Consider the following 25,927-nt stretch of genomic DNA (forward strand, 5'->3'; position numbering starts at 1 on the left):
TGTTAAATAAGTAATTAACTTTTTAGGTTTCACTCCTAAGAGTATTTTTCTGTTTTGGCAAGCAGTATAAGACAACTGTTAAATTAATAAGCAAATTATATTTGGTATTAATATGGAAATTGCTTCACCGACAAGAGATTTTCTCTTAACTATTTAAATGATGATGATGATGATGATATACCTGCTCAGTATGTACGCAGAAATAAATATGAGTATATAAAATGTAATATCCCATTCTAAGCTGGCTCGGTGGCCCAGATATTCATAGTTGATATTTCTATAAATAAAATAGATGTGGAAATGCACCCGGAAGAGGTAATATGCAGTGGAACTATCTGGAAATGAAACGCAGTCAATTCCTTGATAAGATTTCTTGGCTTTTTAAACTGCATTACATCAAGTAGATAAGATAGCGGATAAAAATCAATTTACTATATCAAGAAAATCCAACATCGTTACTTTACAATAAAATATAATTAAATACAGATCCAGGTTGACATTTTGTAGGAATAAAATTTAATGGATTACTCGCTTCTTGATTCCTGTCTGATCAGTTGATATGAATTACGATAAACACTTCGATAATTGTTAATCGAAATAAATGCTTGTTGAATATAATTTTCTAAATATTATAAATATTTAGTCTTACGGAGCCAAATATAATTTGACTCATTTTATGCACTCGATGCCACTTTTACGTTGGTACGTCGGTAACGAATAAAAATGCACTATCAACATTGACAGGCTTTCCCAACGCGAGCCAGTTTCACCAACAATATTCCCATCTACACGGATTTTCACGAAAAATCGTGCTGGAAAATCGTGGCCACAGCGCACATCGCGACGCAGAAACAAAAGCTGTGTAAATATTCACATAAAATATCCGATTCTTTGTTTCACACTAGATTAAGATTTATGAGGGTCGCAATGATAAAAGTTTCCATTCTTCTGAGTCGGCGAGTGAAAAGTAAATTACCTGACCGATATTTTCTTTACATAGTGCGATGAGGTAATAAGAATTTATCAATATTGACTACTTTTAAAATGCCTGTTTTTAAGCGGAAAGTGTGCATGAATTTGCGTATAAAATAATCGGATAAGGATAATTAAAATTGTAGGTTTACCTTGACTTAAAACTGATAAGGCCAGGATAAGGCACATTCGTTAATTAACTCTTAAAAAAAACTTATCGATTTGGTACAAGCCATAATTAACCTATTGAAGTCAGTGAGTAGTTAACGTCTCGATAAGGTTTTTGCATCACAGTTCTAAAATCCAGACGAAATTTGTTAAGAAAATGCCGCCTGCAATGCGGTGTCGTAGAGATTTCCAGACTAAGTGCAAATTAAATACTGTGCCCTCCTTAAATACTTAAAGAGTTTTAATAAAGAAAGAATGACTGAGAGCTGTTTGCGCATATTTCACTCGCAGATATACAAATGTAGGGCGGAATTTCTGTTCTCACATTTTTCAAGAAAATTTCCTCGCCCCTTTGTCGCTCCGGAAAGAAATATTTTGTGGCATAGCATTTTATGAGCGCTCCAGGATTACGTTGCAGTGTAGACTAACGGTATGCTGCGTCACATTTCCCGGAGTGAAGTTTTGTCGCCTTTTTTATGTAGTACCTGCATAATAGTCGATACATCCTGCAATTTACGTGCAGGATTTTTTAAGTTGCCGTGAAAATATCGAGGGGTGCTTTTTCGAATGATGACATGATGAATTCTTAAAAACGTAGGTGCTCGTGACATTTACGGTTAAAATCACCATAAACTTCTAGCTAAAAAATATTTATTATAACATAAAATCTACCATATTATATCCATTCAAAGATAATCTACTTGTGAAAGTGAACTTTAGTGAACGGTCAACGTTAAAAGTATCTAAGTACTATTCTGTAATGATAGCTTAACAAAAAGAGGCATGCACACGAGTGCACATACGAATGTGGAATACCTACTTAATTAGGTAGACTGCAGCAAATCATTTTTGACGAGAACTGTAGACATTTATCTTTATTCGGAAAGTATTCGAGGGTGGCAGATACTTTTGGCGCGTTGTTTCATACGCTACTATTGAAAAAACTCCTATTGTTTAAAAAACAAACAGGGTTTTAAAGGGCCTGCAACTCGCATGTGATACAAGCAGCGTTAAAGGCGTCTTAAGACTACGGTAATCACCTTTCACCACCAGGCAAAAATTAAAAAGATGTTTTCATCATAAGTCCAGGTGATGTAAAAAAGTCCCCGTCTTGCGCATAATGAGGCTCCTGTTTGCAATTTTTTGCCAGTCCTCCAAACTAATGGCCCTATTAGCATCTTCAACACAATAATTTAATTTTGCTCTTAATCTTTCAGAAAAATAAACTGCCGACCTCTTTGTCATTTTGCCTTTTGCTGATTCTGCAGTGCCGCCTAAATTTGTTAGCTTCATTTAAACTCATGATATCAAACAAAGTCTTTGAATTAATTAACCTTTGTTGTTATTTTTCTCTACAATCTGTTTATTGTATTGTATTGTTTACGGCAATCCATGATCATATATCAGTGTTAATGTTGATTTTTAATTCGATATTTGAACGGTAGGTAGGTGGAGCAGCCCTTTATATATTTGTAATCGACTGTTAAACGTTTATACAAGGTGTAGCAAAACCACACATACCTATAATTATTTTAGTTACACTAGTAGACCGGTACTTAATTAGTACCAGCTTATTCATTACACTTTACGGACTTGATTTAGTTAAATTATGTTTTATCCCTTTCTTACAAAAACATAAGCCAAAATGGCAGATAATGACAAACGATTCATAGCCAATTTACGCCAGTAACGCGTTTATGAATAACGCCATTATAGTATTACAATTATTTATAAATACCTTCTACTCGTATTTATAATTTCGGGCCTCTCGGTGTTATAAACTATTTTCTGAATCTCAGTTATATATTTACACTTTCTATATACTATAAGTAGACATGTCTTATTTTTTTAAGAAGCTATTTAATTTCGTTTCTAAAGGTCAGATCGGTTTAAATATTACCTATCTAATATACTTTTTAAATAATGCGTCCTATATTACATAACAAGATCTGTTTAAAATCTGAGGACATTAGATGCAACTTACGCAATCGACTCTAACATCATTACGGGTGCTATTATGAACCCCGACGAGTGGTCGATAATTAAATTGCCTCGGCAGACGAGAACGGTTAAAAACATATCGGCAGACTATCCAATTTCGAACCAATTGAATTTCGGTAATATTTAAATTGAATTTGATGCTGCACGGCCATGAAATTGTGTGATGTTACTTACCTACGTATTTTTGATTTTGCATCAACCATCCTAAAATTATCTCAATCTATGGCTTCTAATTTTTATAATAATGAGAGATAATATAAAAACGAAAACACTAAACCCCTCGAAATTGTATACATAGTGTTATTTAATTTTGCTATCGTCCAGATAAATGAATTTAAGTCAAGTTTGTAGACTATGTTATGACCCATATGTGACGGCGGTAAAGCATCGGATTGTTAAATTTACATGCTCAAGCATTAATAACTTAATTTATTTACATTCATACGATTCTATTTGACAAATGGAAACCATTTAGTTACCTACTTTAATTAAGTTGAGGATTCGTTTTTATTACAATGATGTATTTATAACATACATAACATACAGTCGAAGGCAAAAATATCGATCCAGGCAAATAGCTCAAAAATATGTGAACACGACTTTATTGTCTAAGGTGTAAGAGCGTACACATATTTATGAAACTCTGGGATTTTTATGCCCTTGACTGTACATAACAATTATAAGTAAACAAATATTACACTGATTTATACTTTCACGATTTGCGTTAGTGTCCAAAACGTTAAGTTGATAAACAAGACCAAATGCGGGTATTTCGAAAAACTCGCGCTACTAGTATTTAGATTTTGATGTCAATTTTAGCCAATCTTTCTCCGAGACAACGAGGACACTGCCGTCCTCGAAACTTCGAAGGTAGGTAATTTTTAAGTTAAAGTAAATAAACAAATATTAGGTACATAACATAACGTGTGCGCTCAGTAGTGTCAGTGTCTCGTTTTATGTAATCAGTGATTGATGCTTTAACCGTGGGCTCTACAATATCATTATGGTTGGATTCATGGATAACTAGGTAACAATAGGACACAATGTACGAACATGCAATATGCCACACGAGTGTACTCGTAACAATTAAGTATTTGTGTTAATTCATTTAGTAGTTGCGTTGGTCAAGCTTAGTTATTTCGCAATTTTTTTTCGTTCAAAAATATTTTTGCTTTATGGACTTTGTACTTCATTTAATAAGACCGGGACAAAACTGAAGGTTCAATCTAAGACACCGCAGGAGTACCAAATATAATGTACTTATTCCCCGTAGTGTTTTCAGGAGACTAAAGTTTCTCGGGATAAATGCAATAGAGCAAATGGAAATTGTCACGTCTTGTGCGAAAGCAGCTGCCAGTGAGCCGGAAAATTATCGTGCAAACTTTTTATTTCTTTATCAAAAATCCTTTGCGTCAATTTTGTTGACTAGTCATTTTTTTTATTTAAAGATTTTTTTTTCGGATTTAGATGATATTTTTTTTAGAAAGAACAATTTTTTTAAAGTGTTTTTACTTATACCAATGAAACTAGCGTGGCATTTAGAAAGAAAACAAGTAGTTTCGGGTCATCTCCGGCGGTGCCCAAATGCTAACATTGGAAGGAGTTTCATAATTAAATTAGGGGTGCCGTAAGTTAGCGAGGCGGCGCGTGCGACGCCAGCGCGCGGCTAGAATGCGTAATGCAAACATCCCTCAAAGGAAAACAAGCAGTGATGGTATACGAGTCACATACTCGCTTAGGACGTTTTTCATTTGAAACGTTTCCTTGTGCTTGAGAAAAATACCGCCTGTGTACGGTTTGTAATGGTACGTGATCTATTTTGCTAATGATAATATGCATTAGCCCTGGGGACCTCTTAATGACTCGCTGAGCGACTTTAAAATGGGATTTAAGTTGCACTAATTTGTAAATTGGACGTTGATTGCAGATTGTGATAGCTTTTAAGGCTTACCGCGGATTAACTGAGGTAAATATAATATACTAGCGACCCGCCCCGGCTTCGCACGGGTGCAATGCTGATGTATTATCCATATAAACCTTCCTCTTGAATCACTCTATCTATTAAAATAAACCGCATCAAAATCCGTTGCGTAGCATACATAGGGACAGACGGAAGCGACTTTGTTTTATACTATGTAGTGATTTCTATCGCTAAATTTAGGAAAACCATATACCTACTTCGTGTCGTTACATATTTACGTACAGAAGGAACCTCCTGTTTTTATATTTATCTAAATGACTCTCTTAAGCGCCACTTGCACCATCCCACTAACCCGGAGTTAACCGGTTACACCGTTAACCCAGTGTCAAATTGTACTGGTAACCATGGTAACTCCAGGTTTAACTATGGTTAACCCCGGGTTAGTGGGAAAGTGCAGGTGGCGCTTAAAATAAACGGATTATCACTAAACTACGAAATAACTAATATTCCAAATAACTTACTCGTACCTACACACGTACCTTAACCAGTTTAGTTAAACTATGCGTTGTCAGTGTTGCCATCACTGACTTATGTAGGTAACAAATGGGTTTGCTAGGCAAATGAGATTTCTGTTTTACATTTCTCTATTTTTACGTACCTACTCATTTTGTGTGAGTAAAGTATTATACGCGATGAGCTTCCGGATCCAACTTTTCCCGGCACATTATCCCATACACGATTCGCTGCTGGACACAATAGGAGCACTCTTCAGCTTAAAATGTGGATTTTTCCCGGTCTGACCTTAATTGGATTCACTTTTAATTTATTTGCGCGCGCTTACTTTGATGTCGGCACAAGCTTTAGATACCTAAATAACCAATTATCCTGATTCGATTAAATCCCTGCTACCGTGTCAAGTGATCTGTAACACATCAAAGTTTTTGTAATCGTGAAGGCTTATTTTGTAAATGATTATAATTAGATATCTTGTTACACGTGTATACATTTCAATATGTTCCAAGAGAAGTACTTAATTACATTTAATATGCTTGATTTGAATACAATTCAGTGGCTTAGCGGTTTCATTACATTATCGAATATTTAAAATCGGTTAGTATGTATATAAAGTTTGACATTTATTGGTTTCGTACAACATAATTCTTCGTGGTACTTAATAGAAATAGTAGTTACTAAATACCTAAAAATATTCGATTAATTCCGAATGAATAAAAATATATCATTCACTACCAATGCAACATTAATATTGTCTATAGGTAGGTATTTATTATACGTGCAATATTTCATTCTGGACATATTGTGTGGCTTTTCCCTCCAACGTTGAAATAATCGCAAGCAAACTAACGGAAAAACTGATTCCCTTCCATCCTGATTTTAAAGGATTCCACGTGGAGTGACGTATAGTGAATACAAATATTGATGTTCGGATTCGCGTAGGGTGTAAACTGTGATCACATCACAGCCTAAATAGGCTTTGCGATTACGTCGCTAGCTGGGAGTGCCGCTAACCCAATTTGCTGAAAACGACCGGCTAAACACTCCACCTCGGAGCCATTGCGTCGAAAGTATCACTAAAAATACAATACTTCCGACCTATTGCTTGTAAAGTATTAAACATACGTCCATTCTACGCTTCGCTGAGATTTATTGTCGAATCGTAAAATGCAGCACTATGTAAAAGCACCCAAATTGATTGGAATTGACGAGACCGAGCCTCAAATTTCAATTATGCTGTTGATATGTTTTATAAACGGGTCGAATTTCAATACGTTTCCCTGTCTGTTGTAAAGTTGACTGTGAGTCATTATATATCATGTGTCTGTCAGATCTAGATGTTTATTGTGTTCTGGTCTAGTAAACTCCATTATTCTGCTGACTGCATTATTTTGCTGCTTTATGCTGCTGATTCAATGGTTATAGATGGACAGTTATATTGCTAATGATTAATTTGCAGTTCTAGGTTTATGCTAGCTCGTATTACTCATGTCTGAAGGTACTTTCATCTTGACGGATGAGCTTTTTGACTTATTTAATTAACCGATTGTTTTAGTGTTGATTGAAGTATAATACTGACTCTGCACTAATGCTGACTTAAACCGAAATAATAAAAGACAAGGATATACATTCCTACCACCTGACAGATTGTGTGTCTGTATTGGCAAGTTAAATACTAAAATTGCATCATTTATACAAACACAGACATAAGTCTCATTTATCACGCAACTGTCGGAGTAGTAAATGTGCTACCATTCTTTTTAAAAGTTGTACGGCGTTTCTTCTGAAATAACAATGGGTACTAACGGGATGCATTAAGATTCCTGGAAACCTATTCTGAGCACTAGGATGCTAGCGGTAAATAGTGACGTGAAACGCCTGGAAATCCTGTACCAGGATGTTTGTCACTACAACCAATTTTAGTATCATATCATTTTTCGCGGATGTAACAACAAAGCGTTGTTTGATTCCAATGCATATTGTGAGTTCAATAGACCTTAGAATCTTTTCAATTTTAAAATTAACTAATTAGTAGATTTTTTTCCACGAAGGTGTCTACTAGCGACCCATGCTACCATAATGGTAGCACCATTACGCTATTTATGACGAGATAAATAACGAAAGCTGGCACGAAAGGAGTTAATCAAACTAATAATGCCATCATTGTTAAGTACCTATATGTATATGTCAACCTGTACTGAGTTACATTACCTACAGGTGGCATACTTCATGAGCATCTGGAATGAACTTTTTCGAAATAGTTAAATTTAAAATTTGATTCATTGTAAATATGTATGTAACTACTTTGATTTTCTCATGCTTATTTCAGTCAATCGACCATTGGTATTCGTGGACTGCTTACTTATAATACTGTGTGGATTTCTGCTTCAGTAAACTAATCGCGCTGTTTTTTTTCATCAGCGGTGTGGAGGCCAGGCGCGCCGACGCCGCCGCCCGCGCCCGCGCCCGCGCCCGCGTCGGTAGCACGCTCGCCGGGCGCGCCGCCGCCGCCGCCGCCGCCGCCGCCGCCGGTGTGGACCCCGGGCAGCGCGGGCGCTTCGCCGCAGACGCCGAGGAAGTCCTTCAGGCCTGTGCATTTTGAGGAGACGCCGCCTAGTCGTAGGAAGTTTGGGGTGAGGTTCTATTGAGATTATTTTAAGGTTGCAAACTGCCCCTACCTTTTTATACCCCTACATATAAAAAAAGTCGTTAAAATGCACTTATTAAAAACTAACGACACAAGCTATGTATACTAAGAATCATAATTATTTATGATGATATAGGATATATGATAAGATATAGGATATAATATTGTTTTTCTTTATGTTATTCTCGAACTCCCCATCGGCACACAAACCTCCATAAAGGGTGGCCCTCCCTCCATGTTTAAAAATGATTGATTTACGTCTCACGATCTTTTTTTTTAGTTTTGTATAATATACTCAAGATCAATCAAAATAGCCTTGAGTACATAGGGTAACTGCTATAGTTATTAACTATTAATAACTATAGCCAATAAGTATAGCAGTCACCCTATTCATTTACTTAAATCATCAGAGGATTTTTTTTCTCATTTAAATTACTAATCCTGCCATATTTCACAAGAAATAGCTATTAGAGGTGTTATTAAAATACATAGCAACATTGATAAAAGCAATAGGCTATACCTTTATTTATAAACCTAACTACGTTTGAAAAAGAAGGTACGTAGATGTTCTTAACAATTTAAAACATCTTATATAAATTAAGACGAGAAGAATGTCATCGATTTACTAAAGTTTCAACATTTATCTTCAACGGTAGCAAGTGCTATAAGGACTGAAAGTTTCACTAGGCAGATTAAATTACCTTTGGTAATTTAATGACTAGAATACCAGACAGAATAATATGCTTAAATGAATTGAGCTAAGAAGTTAAATTTATTTCGTTAAAACCTTTTTAAGAGAAACTGTTTCAGGCTGAATTTGCATTTACTATGATTTAGGTCAACGCTTTTAAAATTCTTAGAAATAATTTTGTAATACCTAACTAACAGCTTTGTATTGCATTTCTGAGTTGACATGAAGAACTCAAACATTTACCCACGTAAATGAGGTTGATCATAAGTATTCGATGGATAGAGATAAACCCCCTTAGGGCCACTTGCACCATCCCACTAACCCGGGGTTAACCGATTACACCGTTAACTCAGTGTCAACATGTACTGGTAACCATGGTAACTCCAGATTTAACAACCCCTGGGCAGGAGTCGTGGTTAGAATGCTAGCGATCACATGGCGCCTCCGCCGCCGCAGGGGATTTTAGTGGGTATTCTCCTCCTCTCTCTCTGACTAACAGAGGGAGCCTTGGGATGAGCGAGTCCCACATATCACCCCCCCCCCCCCAATAGGCTTCCCCATTGCCCGGGGGGCGAGATGCGTAAATGCATTTACCCCTGCGTCAAAAAAAAAAACGGTTTAACAACCCCGGCTTAGTGGGATGGTGCAAGTGGCCCTTATTAATAAAACGTAGTAATAGCAACCTCTTACAATCCTTTGTTAAATTTTGTGTTTTTCTATCAAATAGAAATGTCAAAATGACAGATAGGGACAAACGAATATCAAAGGTTTGTTAGATTTGACAGACGTTTACGAATAACACCAAAATTATTTTTAGAGTGCGCGCTCCTCCAAAACACCTACACTCACATCACATCTAAAGTAGGTACTTAGGTAATATTATAGACGTATGTACAGTCAGTATGAAATATTTATATCATAACACACAGCTTTGTTTGTTACCAAGAAATAAGGATGTGTTCCGATATATTTTGTCCAATTTGGCGGTCACAATCCACCAGCCAGCAGTCGAGTTTGGCAGTCGTTGGTGTGGTGATGATGACTGTACCTTACCTATATACCTAGTCGTTTATGCTTTTACATAATGTCCTTTCCGTGTAACATTAGAGTTCCGAGCAGAACGGCTGCACGAGTGGGTCGGAGAGCGAGGGCCGCCTGCGGACCAGCCACAGCGCCCCAGCCACCGGCCTCAACTCCTTGGGGAACTCCTCTAGCCGTCTTCCTCGTGCGCAGAACCCAACCGTCACTCTTCTGCAGAAAGCTAGAGGTAAGAAAAACTTACTCTAGTTGTAGCCGAATAATTTTCATCCTAAGAGATCCAGTTTAACTGCATCAGTGCTGCTACTCAGGATAGCCACAGCACGCCGGCTACCGGCCTGAACCGCTTGGGAAACTCTTCTAGCCGTCTCGTGAGCAAAACCCCACCGTCACTCGTCACTGCAGAAAGCTATAGGTAAGAATAACTTGCTTGTAGTTATAGCCCTATCTGGTTCCATGCCAAATAGCCTGCGGGCGGAAAGGTGGCAAATCCCTGTTAACTCCCTCTATGGCAAGAGTTCATAAGTGGGAGCAAAGGGCCTTGTCGATCTATAAAGGGTCATAAATAATTGCACCGAAAATAGGCCAAGCATTTATGCCAAGTCTGCGCATCCTAAAAAATAAATTTGGTATCTAAACAAAGGGAAAATTTTGAAATTACTCAGCTTAATCATAATCATAATCATTTATTTGCACATAAAAAGGGTTTTACATAGATAAGCGCATTCATCACCTAATCTATCTTAATCTTACGACAAACAACCCTTAGGCGTTTGTCAAGCAGTTGTTAGTATTCATAACATAACAGTCTAAATGTTATCTAAATTGGTCGGAGGTGTAGAGCCACCGGCATTCTGACTTCGCGGATGTACATTTCCATCGCTGCTCAATCTTGTAAACCAGCATAAGTGTGATCTCCAATTACACATAGGTGTTTCGAATTTCGAGGTCCCTTAAAAACTGGTAATCCTGCATACACTAAGTAAGCGTTACGAATCAGCTCATGTCTCCCCCATGTCATTAGGATGATGTTCGCTGCCGTATAAAACCAATTTGATACACTACTTACCTACAGATTTTACTAAATGCAAAAGTAACCGTAGTTCGTCGCGGATAGAGTTGAAATTTTCGTGTTATGCAAAGAGATATGAATTTGTTTTAAGATGCAGTTAAAACCTACGCGGGCTCAGATTCAAGATTATTTGGTAAAGTGATACGGATTCCTCTTGCACTTTTACCCTTGTCTTGTCTATTAAATAGATAGGACGAATACTTTACCCTAGACTTTTTAGTCAGCAGTCAGCCAGTCGCGACCTGGGGCATTATGTATGTATGTATGTATGTATAAACTCTTTATTGTACAAAACACAGAACACAAATATGGCACAGAAATAGGCAGTACAAAGGCGAACTTATCCCTTTAAGGAATTTCTTCCAGTTAACCTTTGAGTAGATGAGAATTGATAAGGAACGGTAGACAAATATAGCACTGCGTACAATAGACTAGAGGAAAGTCAATAAATTTATAAAAGAGGGCGAAAATAAATAAAATAAGATAAAAATTAGAAGTAACAGTATAACAAATATATATATATAGTACCTGGGTTACCTACCTCAATACTCTACTCAATACTCTATAGGTTACTCTGTAGGGTACCTAGGTTATATTATTCCTCTCGATTTCCGTTCATTAATACCGATCACGAAGAAAAATAGAAAAATGTAACAAGTTCGTCACTGGAACGCGTCTAAGCTGTGCACCGCGACTTGACAGCGAAAAAAAATGGCAACACCACTTGTAAACGTCATAGGTATTTTGATAGGAAGTGTTTAATTTTGGCGTTTCCGTGGCGTTTCCACAGTCTATTTATTTATTTAAATTATTTACACGGCATCACAGCATAGGCCAATACACCGAATAATTAAACTAGTTACAGGTATACAAATTACAAATACAAAATATATATAAAGTAAAATACAGATAGTCATATTAAGTCAAATGCAAGTGCTGGAAAGCCTATCATCCTTCATCTCACAAAACCTCAGACACTCCTGGCACACATTCGCCCATCTCCACGCAAACAAGTCGCACTCTGGTGCTGATGACATGAGTGCATTGAGCAGCGATAACGCGCGGAGGAGTGGCGAGTTTCTGTGCGATACTGTGCGCGCTGCCGGCACAGCCAATAGTGGACGCGTTCGCGGCCTCAAGCAGACTCGAGGAATATCCGGGACGTACAACCTCAAGACTCCAGCTACCAGTTCCGGTTATTTATCGCTTGCCTAAGTGTAGAGTTAGCTTACACGGACTCTATTAGTAGATATTTTACAAAACGTCTAGCCCTCGCCTTAGCTTTGAATATACACAGTCTGGATTGGAAATTTGGAACATCGTAATTTATTCACGGGGCAGAGCGCTGGAATGACGACTAATTGCCTCCAAACTTGGAGTAATTGACTTACGCACTGATGAGCACCCCCTAATTAGAGATTACCAAAAACCCGATAATTCAGTGCATTATCTTTAACGGCAATATAAAATCGATAGGATTAGGCCTACATGTGACTTGTATCATGTATGTCAATTAAATTTTAAGTAGGCTCTTAACCTAAGAACAAACATTACTTGGCTTGCTAAAATTTTAATGCAGCATTTAGCATGCACTTTTTTTTTAATTGTACATTAGTAGGTACTAAAGCGATACTAACTGAGGTATTTACATCTACCTATGTGGTACTTGATATTGGTAGTCGAGCGACCAATTTAATCAAAAGTATTAAATCTGACTGTGATTAGGCCGATTTCCTCACAGCTTTTCACATCACGGCTTAGCACGGTAGCATTTTTATCGTCTGTCACCATGCCTGTCACGTTCTAACAAGTATGTAAGTGCGAAAGTGACAGGCATAGTGACAGGTGATAAAAATACAGCCATGCAAACACCGGATAAAGAACACATGTAGATATATTCCATTGATATCCCTATTATATTCCATCCATACTTAACTGATTAGGTAAGTCCCAAGAATCGAATACACGGCATTTAAGGGCGTAAATGCCAATAAGTACCGATGAAGCAAGGAAAACATCTTCAAAATAATTCATTTTTTCGGCAACGTAAAAATAAAGGTATTAAAATACGCGTGTGGGCTAAATGCCTAATAATAGTAATAATGTACAACTACATACACTGCTTTGTATTATATTACTAGCTTCTGGAGGCAACAGACAGACACACTTTCGCATTTATAATATATCTTAGTCTTACACTAGTACTAGCACCCAAAAGAAAAGGATGAGTATAGTTTTTTTTTCTTATTGACTGACAATTTGGTTTGACCAACTATATATAATAAATTTGTTGTAATTTTTATGCTGGCCGTAATTTGCGGTTTTTTACCGCATCATAGAGGGTTTACAAAATGTGTGTAGATAAAGGTTTTTAAGTTTACGTATTTCATATACAGTAATTACTGTGATACTGTATACTGTATGAAATACATTGACCAGTAATATATGATTATTGTCAAGAGGGCGCTGTTATTTTCATGTATAGGGTGACAGTTCAGTATACTTACCTACTTACTTACTTCGCTGGCTCAGCGACCCGAAGTGGATCTTGGCCTCCGATACTAGGTTTCGCCACAGTTCAGTATAGTATGAAAAAATTAGTTCCAGTAAAATTCCGCAACATGGTGCGTGATCATATATTCCTGGTCAGGCTTTACCTATTTTGTTAAAAACTTTCCGCATTATATGTCGATGAACCCCTTTTACAGACATATGTCACCCGATATTCGACTTAACTGTGACCCACGTTCGAAAACTTATACAGCTATGTCCCCTGTACTCAACTAACATAAAGGCGGAGAAATATGTGAAAGTTATTATAGAGCGACAAGGGTCAGATAGCATTTACTTGATGATATGACAGTTGTCGGGTACGTTGCGATATGGGGAGTTGTTGCCTACCCTAATTGTGTTTTTACTGTAAGTACATAAGGATGTTATTTAAAAAAATACAAGTAACATAGCCGTTATGGGCGTGTGAAGCAATAATAGGAAAAAATAGCATTAAGAGAGTATTAGTAATCTGTAGAAGAGTGTTAAATATGGATGTATAATAGTAATAAAAATGTGTAAGGGGAATTCCACGGGCTGTCCCGTACAAACGCATTTTATTTTGTGTATTAGAACTTGTTTTTCGGCGTTTTAAGCTGATGGTTAATTTTCTGGACCAATTTTTGCCCATTTATCACAGAAAAAGAAACTCCTAGACCTGCAAATCTTCAGACGTAAGCGCATCACATCCAATACCTACTGGTATTAATGCGTAGAATTAAATTCGATTTTATGTATTTTTCAGAGGGGCAGTTACCGCGAGGTTCCAGCTACCTGCAACAGGAAAGAGATAGCGCGCGTTTGCCGCGTGACAGAGTTTCTCCACCGAAAGGCGACCCTAGTATGTATTTTGACATCAAAGTTCATTCTTACAAATAAACTTATCTACGTCTATATAGTGATTATAAGGTCCTACATGTTAGACTAACCTTTCCAAATCCAGCTAAGTCTTTATGAGACAGCTATTGGTTCAGTGGATTGAGATGGAAAAATTGTTTTTCTTCTAAACTTTTGGCGCTTCAGGCGCTTGTTTTATGTTAGGGTTGAATGTGCTACAAACTAGTACTGTAAACGTCAAATTCACAGAAATATAAATACCGTTGTCAAATTCCTATGAAAAAAGAACGTTTAGGCCTCCACAAGCGCTTTTTCAACGCGCGTTAAAAAAGCGTTTGAATAACACAAATGGAAACATGAAACATTCACACGATGGCGGTAGCGCTTTTTATCAAGCGTTGTTGGATTTTCAACTTTAAGGCCCCATTCGCACGAGAACTTAAAAAGCGTTGCGTGGGACGCACCCATAAGTAAGAGCGAGAAAGCGATATCTCTTTGTCGTTCTTACTTATGGGTGCATCACACACGGAACGCTTTTTAAGCTCTCGTGCGAATGGGGCCTAAGCCTTGGTATTTAAATCGAATTTAGCATGCGGGCAGATTAAAGCGCTTTTTTAACGCGCGTTGAAAAAGCGCTCGTGTTTAGGGTCACTAAGGCCTCATTCGCACGAGCGCTTTTTCGACGCGCCTTAAAAAAGCGTTTGAATTACACAATAGGATATATGTGTATTTATTCACACGATGGCGGTGGCGCTTTTTATTTATCAAGCTTTGTTAGATTTTCGAATTTAGCGTACGGGCGGATTCAAGCGCTTTTTTAACGCGCGTTGAAAAAGCGCTGTGCTCTAATGAATGTTTAGCGAAAAGTAGGTCTGTCTATGGTTAACAAATTTTATTTCAATTTCAGTTCACGCACTACGCAGAGAGTACGCAAGTGAGGGAGAGGCGGACAGGAGCGACTACGAACGCGGAGGGCCACGTAAAATGGCACATGCTCATGAAAAAGTTGAAGGAATCGGACCCACAACCAAAGACGGCATGCCAGTAGCTCTGAGATCTGTAAGTACACAAAACAATAGATTGTTAACCAAAGGTGGAAAGTGAACCATATCACCCGATGTTTTTTTTGGCATAAGTATAGCGTAGGGGGTTTAATTATTTCTATTTATTAGTTATAGTTGGTCAAGCAAATCTTGTCAGTAGAAAATGGCGCGATATTTTCTATGGGACGATATCTCTTCGCGCCTACATTTTTTTAAATTTGCCGCCTTTTTCTCTGTTCACTTGATTAAAGGGCTTATTACACTTTGCTAAATTTAGTGACTAACAAGAGGGCCGCCGCTATACGTGAGACGCGATAAGAGATACATCCTATCGTTTCTCACGTATAGCGGCGTCCCTCTTGTTAGTCACTAAATTAGGATAGTGTAATAAGCTCTTTAGTCAGTGTCGGAGAGAAAACTTTTTCTGTTATAGCGCAGGATAAGATTTAAAAAAAACAACAAGATATTTTTACGTCTCAGTAAAGTCTAAGCACATGGTTAATTTTCTTAATTTCACCTTTAAACAAGTTTTCATATTTTTTTGAGTATGTATAAATGGAAGTTTTAACTTTATTTATTTTTAAAAATAAATGCTAGGTTCTTTTAACTCATTAATGACACAATTTCAATTTATTAATGCTGTAAATAATTGATTCGTTTCGTTGCCTACGTGTATTGAGACTTTATATTTGCGTTCCGTTTTACAATAATATTTTAGTACCTATTACCGTGGAGTTAAAAAGTTTACTAAACGGATTTTAACTGTCATCTACAATCGTAGAAAGAGCACAAAAAGTGGCAAAATCGTTTCGTTTCTTGGCAAAATAAAAATAATTTAATATAAAAGTACAGCAATAAATCATTTTTCAAGTAAATCGAGGTATAATGGGTACTTTTAAAATTGCAGGAAGTGAAAGACCAGTCAAAATGGTACAAGAAAATGTACGACACCATACACAAAAACAAATACGACGGTAAGTTTTATTTATATTTTGGCATTGAGCGGAAAATATTTTATAATGGAAATCTTTTCAGGTCTTGTACTATTTTACAGATCCTATTTTTTTGCTTTTTTATTAGTTTTCTTTTATTTAAAACCCGTTACTTATTTTACCTGTAATTTTACTATTTCTCAGTCGAAGGTGTTGTATGTCGGACGCTGTCCCTATTTTATACATTTTCTTTTTCAGACGATTTTGTGACTATTCGGTACAAAAGCCGCCGAGGTGATTATTTCACACTTTTTCCAAATTTTCACACATCGGTGGCTGTATAACTCCACAAAGAAGTGCATTACATTAATTTAATTGCTTTGTTTAACTTTTCTACATCTAGTGCTTTCATACACAATTTTAGTTAAGTAACAATAAATATAAATTAAATAGCAAAATAATTAATACAGTTAAGTTAAGATGCATATTGCAATAGAACTTTAGTTAATCATGGCCGTGTTGCATAATAAACTACCACTAATATTACAAGGAACTCCTTTTCTAATAAGTGGAATTAGAAAAGGAGTCCCGTTTGTATCCGTGTGTTGTTTGTGTTTGCATATCTTATGAAACAAAAGGCTAAAGGTTGTTCTCACTTATACAAATATGCTTTTTAAATTTAAGGCAGTGAGAGATGTGTGACAAGTCTGGTTAGTCAACCATATCAGTAGAAAAATAGTTGTTAACATATGACATAGTCAGAAAGGAAATCGAAGCCATATTTTCTAGTGGCATGGTTGTTCAGCCAAACAATACTATCACTGCTATGTTAACATTATGCTTAAACAAATATTTTAATTCAGGTCAACAACCACAGAGGGTGACAACCAACAAGTCCCAGTATGCATACTTCGATCCCCGCTCTGGCTACCTGAGCGAGCCAGAAGGGGGCCTGAGCCGACTGGGCTCTAGCACGTGGAGTGATGCATATGACAGTGATGTCACTAACAGCCCTCGGAGAAGGACCACCTCTGTTCAGGAAGAGAGACGCCATGAAGAAATTACTTCGCCATATCTACCTAGTAATAAGTAAGTATATTTTTATTTCTAAATGATTCAAAAAGCACACAAAATAGTTTTATACTAACTTAACAAACTTATCAAACATTCAAAATTTTGCTCTGCAAGTAGGCCTCAAGGGCTCTTTCACAAGTCAATACAACATTTTACAGTGACATCATTATAGTAAAAAAAAAAAAACAGCAACATTTATAAATATAACAACCAATACCATTACTTTGATCGAAATAAATATAATAATCTAATAATTTTGAAATAAAAAACTACTACAATATATCAACTTAATAACAAATAAAAATCTACCAAGACAATTGTACCTAGTTTTAACTGTCTGAAAAAATATTCAAATTACAAAGGAATGGAAGGCCTTTTCCAGGGTTCTGGGAGGCTAGAGGTTATGTTAACTTGCATTGGATTTAAAAATATTTCAAACTATTCCCTGATTTGTGTAGAAAAAGTGGTACTTAATGAGAAGACTCACTAAAAACATTGTCATATTAGCATAAGGTTATTGTTGTTGTGTTATGGCACCCCAGAGGTGCAAAGGGCCTTCACAAGCTCGCGCCACGCCTTCCTATCTTCAGCGACCCTTCTGGCCTCGCTCCAGCTCAACCCGACCGCTCGTAGCTCACTCATGACGGACCGTTGCCAAGAGTGTACAGGGCGCCCGGAGCCACGGCTTCCATCTAGCGGTTTCCAACCGATACCGAACCGGTTGCGTTATTCGTTTCTCCTCTTCGAATAGTATGTCCTATCCATCTTCATTTCCATTTGTGCAAAAAGTGGTACTTAATGAGAAGACTGACACTAAAACATTGTCTTATGCTAAAGGTGCATTGGGACAACTTTGAAAGCGGGGTAAATTAGAAAATGACAAATAATACAAATATCTATAAAACTAGAAGCACTTCATACTTTAGCAACACTTACGCTAATGCAACGCTAACCAATGCACCTTGCTTACTATTGCTACTGTAGAAAGTGTGTCTAGTTAAGTTATCCCCTCTCTCTTTCTCTCTCTCTCTCTCTCTCTCTCTCTCTCTTTTTCTCTCTCTCTTTAGCCCTTTTCTACACTATGGGTGTAGGCATCCTTCATTTTACTGGAGCAACTTCTTCCCTGCAGGCCTTTTGATGTCGTCGTCCCAACGCATTGAGGTGCGTTTGGAAGTTACCCCAAAGCACCTAATTACATTTTTTTTGACCAGTCGATGTATCTCCCTTAAAAACTATTTTTCAATTCCAGGTATAGTACCTTAGCATCAGCAAGAGCTAGTCAAGAAGTGTACAAAAATCAGCCCGGTAAAATAGAGAACTATGTCCCCGGCAGATCTTCAGTTGTTGACAAAGAAGCTAAACAGGTATAATTGAATCCCTCTAAAAATTGTTACCCAATGGTCATCCATGGTGTTCATTTATGGCAATAACCTCATTCATCCCTTGCACTAGTATGGGTAAATAGACGAATGGCGACGCAAATACAATTGAGAAAATAAATGAATGCTATCATTTACGTCATGAACAAATAAAACTAGGAAGATGTGGTGTCGAATACAAAGTCGTGTTCCTAAACTATTTAGCGCCATCTATTGAACGGAGAGGTGAGTTATTTTGACCAGGTCTAAGCGCCGACAAAATAGATGGAACTGAGACCTGCCGCGTTAGTGATGTCATATGGCAATAGTCTTAATTTATTGGAGATAGGAGAAACGATTATTAGCGATACACGTTGTTGATTTTCTTGTTTTATTTGTGCATTCTGCAATGCAGTTTTTACATGCAGTTTTAGTACCAACTTTCCTTTTACTCTTTCAATTCATTTGTGTAAGCATTCGTCAAGTCTTAATTTTAATAAGATTCCTGAACCCCGTTGTATGCAGTTCGTATAGAAAAATGGTAGATTGAATAATATCATATCTCATTATATTACACCCACGAAGAACACTATCAAAGAAAAACAATATATTTCTCTTTTCTAGTGGTGGGACGAGGTCATGGACATTTTTGATGGGGTACGAAATCTTTTTATTATCTATGTGTTTGTGATAACCCTATTGTACTTTCACCCATTTAACACTGTGTATTTCGTATGCTAAGATGTGGGTTTCCAAAATGTCTGACTTTAATTAATAGCTAAATAACCCTGTATATTTATTGCTAAAATAAATTAGGTACAAAAGTAATCTTATAATATAATGTTAGTTTAAATGGAGAAAGCCAGATGCCAGTTAACTTTAAACAATTTGGGCGTGGCAATTAAATTTGCTCGAAGGTGACAACCATCTAAAAAAATTGATAAAGTAAGGACGCTGAATTTCGTACGTGGATCCGCCTGTTCATCTCTATCGCACTCACATATAATATTGCTCGACCGCCGGCATATTGGGCGGAACAGCAATATAATTACGTGCGTGCGATAGAGCAATGCTATCTATGGAATGATAATATCGCTCTTTTTCGAACGCCGTCGTCGGCAATAAATAATTTTTCTTTAAATTTGAATGTTACTTAAGAAGAATTTTTTTTTGTCCATTCTTTTGATTGGCATCATAAAAATATGGGTTTTTTTTTACGTTTACGGTTCGATTCCCAGACGAAGCCAGTATTTTTTAGAAAATCTTTGAATGCAATACTTACTTTTAAAAATAACATAAAGTCTTCTTTAGTACTTTCCCTTCATGTCGCATAGTCTTGAGACGCCCTGTACCTACTTATAGCTCCAGTTTATAAAATAAACCAAATGGAGCAAAAACTTAAATTCGCTGTATTTTTTAACTATGATATCTGAAGCTACATAAACTAATTACAGACATAGATATACCTTATCCTATTGTAAGTACAAAGTTTTAGAGCATATTAGCTACTTACTCGTTTTAAAATGAGAGCGTAACAACGTTTGTATGGGGAACCGAGCTTGCAGATGCAGAAAGTTTATACGAGAAGTTTTTCTAAGAAGAAAGGCACCAAACATAGGCTCTATAAATTGAAACCAAAGCTCCAGCAACAACGAGTCCAAATTGTCTATAATCAGCTATTTAATGTTCGATAGTACTTACCTAATAATAGATTAGGAACTAATGCCTGACCAGCAGTGCCGGCCCGCGTCCTTGATCAGGTAGAGCGAAATGGGGTTTTGGCGCCCTTTGTTAAAGCTTTTTACCCTTTTTTTTTCTTATTTGCCATTTTGGCGCCCCCCTTGCTATCCGGCGCCTAGAGCGGCCGCTCCACTCGCTCTACTCTAGATCCGGCCCTGCTGACCAGGAATATATGATCACGCACCATGTTGCGGAAGTTCACTGGAACTAATTTTTTCATACTACTTATACTGAATTGTCACCCTATACATGAAAATAACAGCGTCCTCTTGACAATGATCATATATTACTGGTCAGGCTTTAGATAGCATTTTGATTTCATGTTTTATTACCTACTATAAAACTAGTCTCCTTATTACAAACAATCTGCCCCCCCTTATTACAGACAGTTTTACTAATACGAGATGCTTCTGGGGGTTTAAATGCAAAGATGGATTTCACATCTAATACTAATACGCTTACAATTTTTAGAATATAGGTAGGTATAATATATATTTCAAAATATTTATCAGTACGGTTTTTACTCACTATTATTTTTAGTCGCTTTTGGCGACGTGTTTCGGATTCTTTGGGAATCCATCCTCAGACACGAGTGTCCGCGGCGGTTGTACGTCGTGCACTCAGACTGTGCAAACTCCACTGTGAAATATGTCTCACGATAGTTTAAGTGCGATAATATATATTTGTTTGTAAAAACTAAAGTCCATCAACAGCAATCATAGGCGTCGTCGCCTGTCATGCTATACTTAAACGTAACTGCTTTAACAAACCATTTTTTTTTGCTTAATGAAATGGGTACCTATCACACAAGCAATAAAAAAATGGGCATAGACTAATTCAATTTGAAGAGTAGAATCGATCAACTAAAAATAACTAACGTATAAAGTTGAAAAAAATATATGGACACGACCGGTTTGAAGACTGAAAGGACCGTGTGCCTACTATAGTTTTTTTTATCTGCTTGCATTTAAGGGTTCATAGACTTCCAGGGCCCCTAACACATCATGTACTTTTGAGGTTATAAAATTTCTATCTAAAAAAATACGGGGTATAATTATTAGTAAAAATAGTCCGAGAAATAAAATGGTCTAAAACTGGCTTAGGGTTAGTAAAGCTGTCTATGCCCCAATATGCACTAACCTGTTTCCCATCTCTCGGTCACTAATCGGTGGCGGCACTAACAGTGGCTAGACGACAACTCACCCCTGCCCCCTTACACCACATTGCTCGCTCGCGCGATTCAGAAGAGCGTAAGGACCTTAACATGTCTGCCTGTATGCATTTGGTGTCTTGTCTGTGATAAAAAAGTGAAGATAATGTCTTATACGCTCATGAGTGAACCGCCGAAATTGAGTGAGCCCATTCAGGTATTCCACTTAGGCTGAGTGTGACATATCTTCACTTTTAAATTTAATATAGCCGCCTGGGGCCTATTTCTCGAACGGTATTAGACTAATAATAATTACTAGTCCACGAACTGTCAAGTCGTATGGGTTACCATGGCAACACACTAATAATTAGACTAATACCGTTCTAGAAATCGGCCCCAGTAAGTGCATAGCATGACGAGTTTTGTAGAAACGTGTTTATTAAAAAAGTACTGTTTCTTAGACGAAGTTCGTTAGATCAAAACTACATCAATGTCAGTGAGCAGTGAACTATGAAATGTCCCATACCTATAACTGCGACGTTTTGACAGATGGCTTGGCACAGCCGACCCTTATTTATGGTTTTACTTTGACTTATTGCACGGCGTTAAGGTGCGTCGGTATCTATCAAATATGCCGCAAATACGCCGTGCGGGCAACGCACGCGAGCCGCTTGGTAGCATATTCGCTAGATCTGGACGCACCTCTGAGAAAAAAGTACTTGAATCGATATACAGGGTGGCCAAAAAATATGTGCAATTCCCATTGCCAGGGAGGTTTTGGTACTATACTGAGCAACTTTTACTATGGGACCAACCACGAAATAGCTATTTATGCAACAAGTGCGGAAATCATTTTTACGCACGTGTATCATACAATGTTTTACTATGCATTGTGCGAGTAAATAAAAAAACATATCACGGCAAATAAGTTTAATTATTAAAAGGAGTGTTTTAAACCCTGCTCTTATGAACAACATGATGTAAATTAAAATTGTACTTAAAGGAAATAAATAAATTGAAATTGACACGAGTTGCAAATTACCTATTTGCACGTGTATCGTACAACGTTTTACAGTACATATGGCCCTTTAAACTTTCGACATATGCACGAAAAGTGCTCTTTTCCGCACAAGTGCGAAAAAGTAGCACCATATGTACTGTAAAAAAAAATTGAAAACAAAAATTACTAGTGCGGAAAAGTAGTACTTTCCGCATGATATGGCTCCGTAGGAAACGCACTTTTCGAGCACATGCATTGTAAAAAAAAATTACCCTCCCATAGAAAATGGACCAGCCAAAATGTATGAAACAGTCAAATATTTTTTCGCGATTTCAGGGTTGGTCCCTTATTAAAAGTTGCTCAGTATAATCCCAAAATCTCCCTGGCAACGGGAATGCACATATTTTTTGGCCATCCTGTATTTCTCCTAGAAAAAATACTTTAACTTGCTATCAGTATAAAATATAATTTATTTAACAAGCTCATAATATATCTTGGTATATGCTCATAAATTCCAAGCCGCAAACGTCAATTTACCCCATTTAATTCCAAAGAGCACTTTATTTGCTCTGAAAAAAAACCGATCTTGTTTGCGTCTCGCATGATGTATTAATTGGCTGTCTTAATTATTATTGTCTAACATTCCGTTTTGTTATTATTTCTACAGTGTTTTTGTTATTGCTAGCATGTTCGTTGACTAATTGTTTTTTTTTATCTGTTGCGTCTTGCGTCTTATTTACTTGATATTTATGTAAATATTTCTAAAACCAATGTACAGTCGCCATCAGATATATCGAAGCGCCCGAGGTGCTCACAAATATCTGAACACGCCTCTATTGTCAAGGCGTTAGAGTGCGTGTTCAGATATTTTGAGCACCTCGGGCGCTCTGATATATCTGATGGCGACTGTACAAGTTGCGTTGACTGTGATAATGGCTACACTATTTCCATGATAGCATGAAAGCACGATACTTTCGTGATGTGAATCCATACTATTTTATTATTTTATATGCATACTTTCATTTTATTACTACAGTGAAACCTGGGAGAATAAATTCCCAATGTTCAATTATCTTCAATATATTTTAACCATTCAAGTCATATTTTTATGATTGATACCAGCGTAGGCATCTCAATTTCAGAGATCCTAGGGAAAGCTTTCTTGCAATAAAAGTGAATATGATTATCATTTATTTTGGACTATTATGAATGAGAGTTAAAAAATAAAGAGGTCTTTATCCTCCGGTAGGACTCGAACCTGCAACCATTGGAACACCGGTCCAATCGCTTCTGCCAAATGAGCCACGGAGGCCTACCAGTGCGAATTATTCCATCCCTTCCTTCCACGCCTTAAGGGTGGCGTATACCAACAGCTACCTCTAAGAATGGATCTTTAACAGGCACCGTGCCTCAGTTGGCAGAAGCGATTGGACCGGTGGTCCAATGGTCGCAGGATCGAGTCCTGCCGGAGGTGTAAATTTTTCCATTTTTCATTGAATTTTAAAATTTGGAGTATTTTAAAAATACTTATTTAATTACCCTTTGAACGTCGCGGCTATGGTTCGCGGCGCGTCATCGTGAACCTTGTCGGGATGCACGAAGGTATATATTGAGCTGTAGCCGAGCGCATAAGTTGAATAATTGACGTCTTTGGCGGTAAGTGTTAATAAAGTATTTGGTTCCAGTCATACAGGGCTTTATTATATTAATGTCCCATTTGTCCAGGTTTCACTGTATCTCAATTAACATTAAATGTACACTAAATTATGAATAAAACTTGATTACTGTTTGCAGCAAATATCAGCACAGAGCACGACGTCACTCCCACAAGCATCGCCGAAAGAGAAGAAAGATATTACGTCAGCTATTTTATCCAAATCTAATATGGCGCGGTGAGTTTCTTTGCCTTGTGTTATACAAGAATAATTAAAACTGAAGAATTGATTTGTGGGAGTAAGTAAGTGTAAAACTTGACTTACGTTTACTTATTAACCCTTGAACTCCCAGCGGTCTAAATTGACAGGCCAATTTATTTGATACTTGCCAATCTTTTCCGGTGAAGGAAATTGTCGTTAATAAACCGGACTACATACATTCAAACACAAACTATTCATGTATTCATTCAAATACATTTATTCATTCTACATTTCAAAAAGGCCCAGTTTCTCCTCTCCATTAGGCTGTCGACCGGACTCCTTGCTCCCCAGGCATAATGAGCCGAAGACGGCGACCAGCAATTTTCTCTGTCTTGCATTTACATTTATTTATTTATTGCCATCAAATGTACGAACTATTTACACGTCATTACCCCCTGTTTTTTTACACTATTAACAGAGCCCTAAAAGAGTCAGGCTACGAGTCCGACTCAACTCTAGTGTTCCGCCGGCGCGACGACACGGAAGGCCCGCTGTCCCCCGCGGAGCGGCGCGCGGCCTACAGAGACCTGCAGGCCGGCGGCGAGCCCCCGCTTAGAGGGTTCCGGTCGCCCGCGCCTCCTAGAACAGGTAACTAATCATAAGGATATATCAAATTACAGTCGTTACCTGTAAGTTGTAAAAATATGTGGTGTTTTCAAGCATAAGATACTTAAAGGCTGCTTTAAGGATATAATTAGAAATTGCCATTGTTACCATTACCATTTCCCGAAAACGTCACATTTATATATAAATGTATAAACTAATTCCAAATCCACCTGTTTGGGCAAACATGGTATATGTAGGAGAATGACTGAAAGTTTTTAGTAATGCCGAGCATAAGAAAATCGTCTTATTTAATGTTATTGTTTTGGTTCTGACGTGTCGAGGTAATAAATTTGCATAAAGATATTCTTAGACTCAGGATATTCTTGAAACCAGTCATTTACGTGCATTTATCATCAATAGATAAATACAACACACCTGTTCCTTTATTTTAAGTAAGTTAAATACCTATGGTATATATTTAAGTAATAATATAAATCATAATATGGAATGATAGCTTTTAGCAATAAGTTAGTTCAATTTTGCAGAAATAATCCAAAAATATGACACATAAACTGCATGTCAGATTTAAAATAGACTAATTGGTGACGGTGGTGGTTTATAACTATATTTGCGGCAATTTTTTATTATGTTTTGTATAGTTGGTACCCTAACATAACTATACACTTTCCTATACAACTAGTATAGCGATGTGGGTACTTAATTTGGAGCACTTACTGTACATATTGTATTTTAAAAAA

At 37.2% G+C, this 25,927-nt stretch overlaps 1 protein-coding gene across 13 annotated transcripts in view; it reads left to right on the forward strand.

The window, feature by feature from the left end:
* Window positions 1-25,927, forward strand: part of LOC134743561 (uncharacterized) — a 252,919-nt gene that overhangs the window by 201,907 nt on the left and 25,085 nt on the right. For 9 of the 13 annotated variants that reach the window (XM_063677074.1, XM_063677076.1, XM_063677075.1 and 6 more), the window contains 12 exons: window positions 7,997-8,208; window positions 10,021-10,180; window positions 14,319-14,414; window positions 15,318-15,469; window positions 16,361-16,427; window positions 16,644-16,679; window positions 17,249-17,474; window positions 18,709-18,823; window positions 19,442-19,474; window positions 21,742-21,807; window positions 24,502-24,599; window positions 25,042-25,211. In XM_063677074.1, coding sequence (XP_063533144.1) covers window positions 7,997-8,208; window positions 10,021-10,180; window positions 14,319-14,414; window positions 15,318-15,469; window positions 16,361-16,427; window positions 16,644-16,679; window positions 17,249-17,474; window positions 18,709-18,823; window positions 19,442-19,474; window positions 21,742-21,807; window positions 24,502-24,599; window positions 25,042-25,211 — 1,431 coding nt within the window. The remainder of the gene's footprint in view (window positions 1-7,996; window positions 8,209-10,020; window positions 10,181-14,318; window positions 14,415-15,317; window positions 15,470-16,360; window positions 16,428-16,643; window positions 16,680-17,248; window positions 17,475-18,708; window positions 18,824-19,441; window positions 19,475-21,741; window positions 21,808-24,501; window positions 24,600-25,041; window positions 25,212-25,927) is intronic. The other 4 variants (XM_063677066.1, XM_063677067.1, XM_063677072.1 and 1 more) reach the window with 4 other exon arrangements.

This window comes from Cydia strobilella, chromosome 8 (genome assembly GCF_947568885.1).
Source record: "Cydia strobilella chromosome 8, ilCydStro3.1, whole genome shotgun sequence".
Taxonomy (NCBI): Eukaryota; Metazoa; Arthropoda; class Insecta; order Lepidoptera; family Tortricidae; genus Cydia; species Cydia strobilella.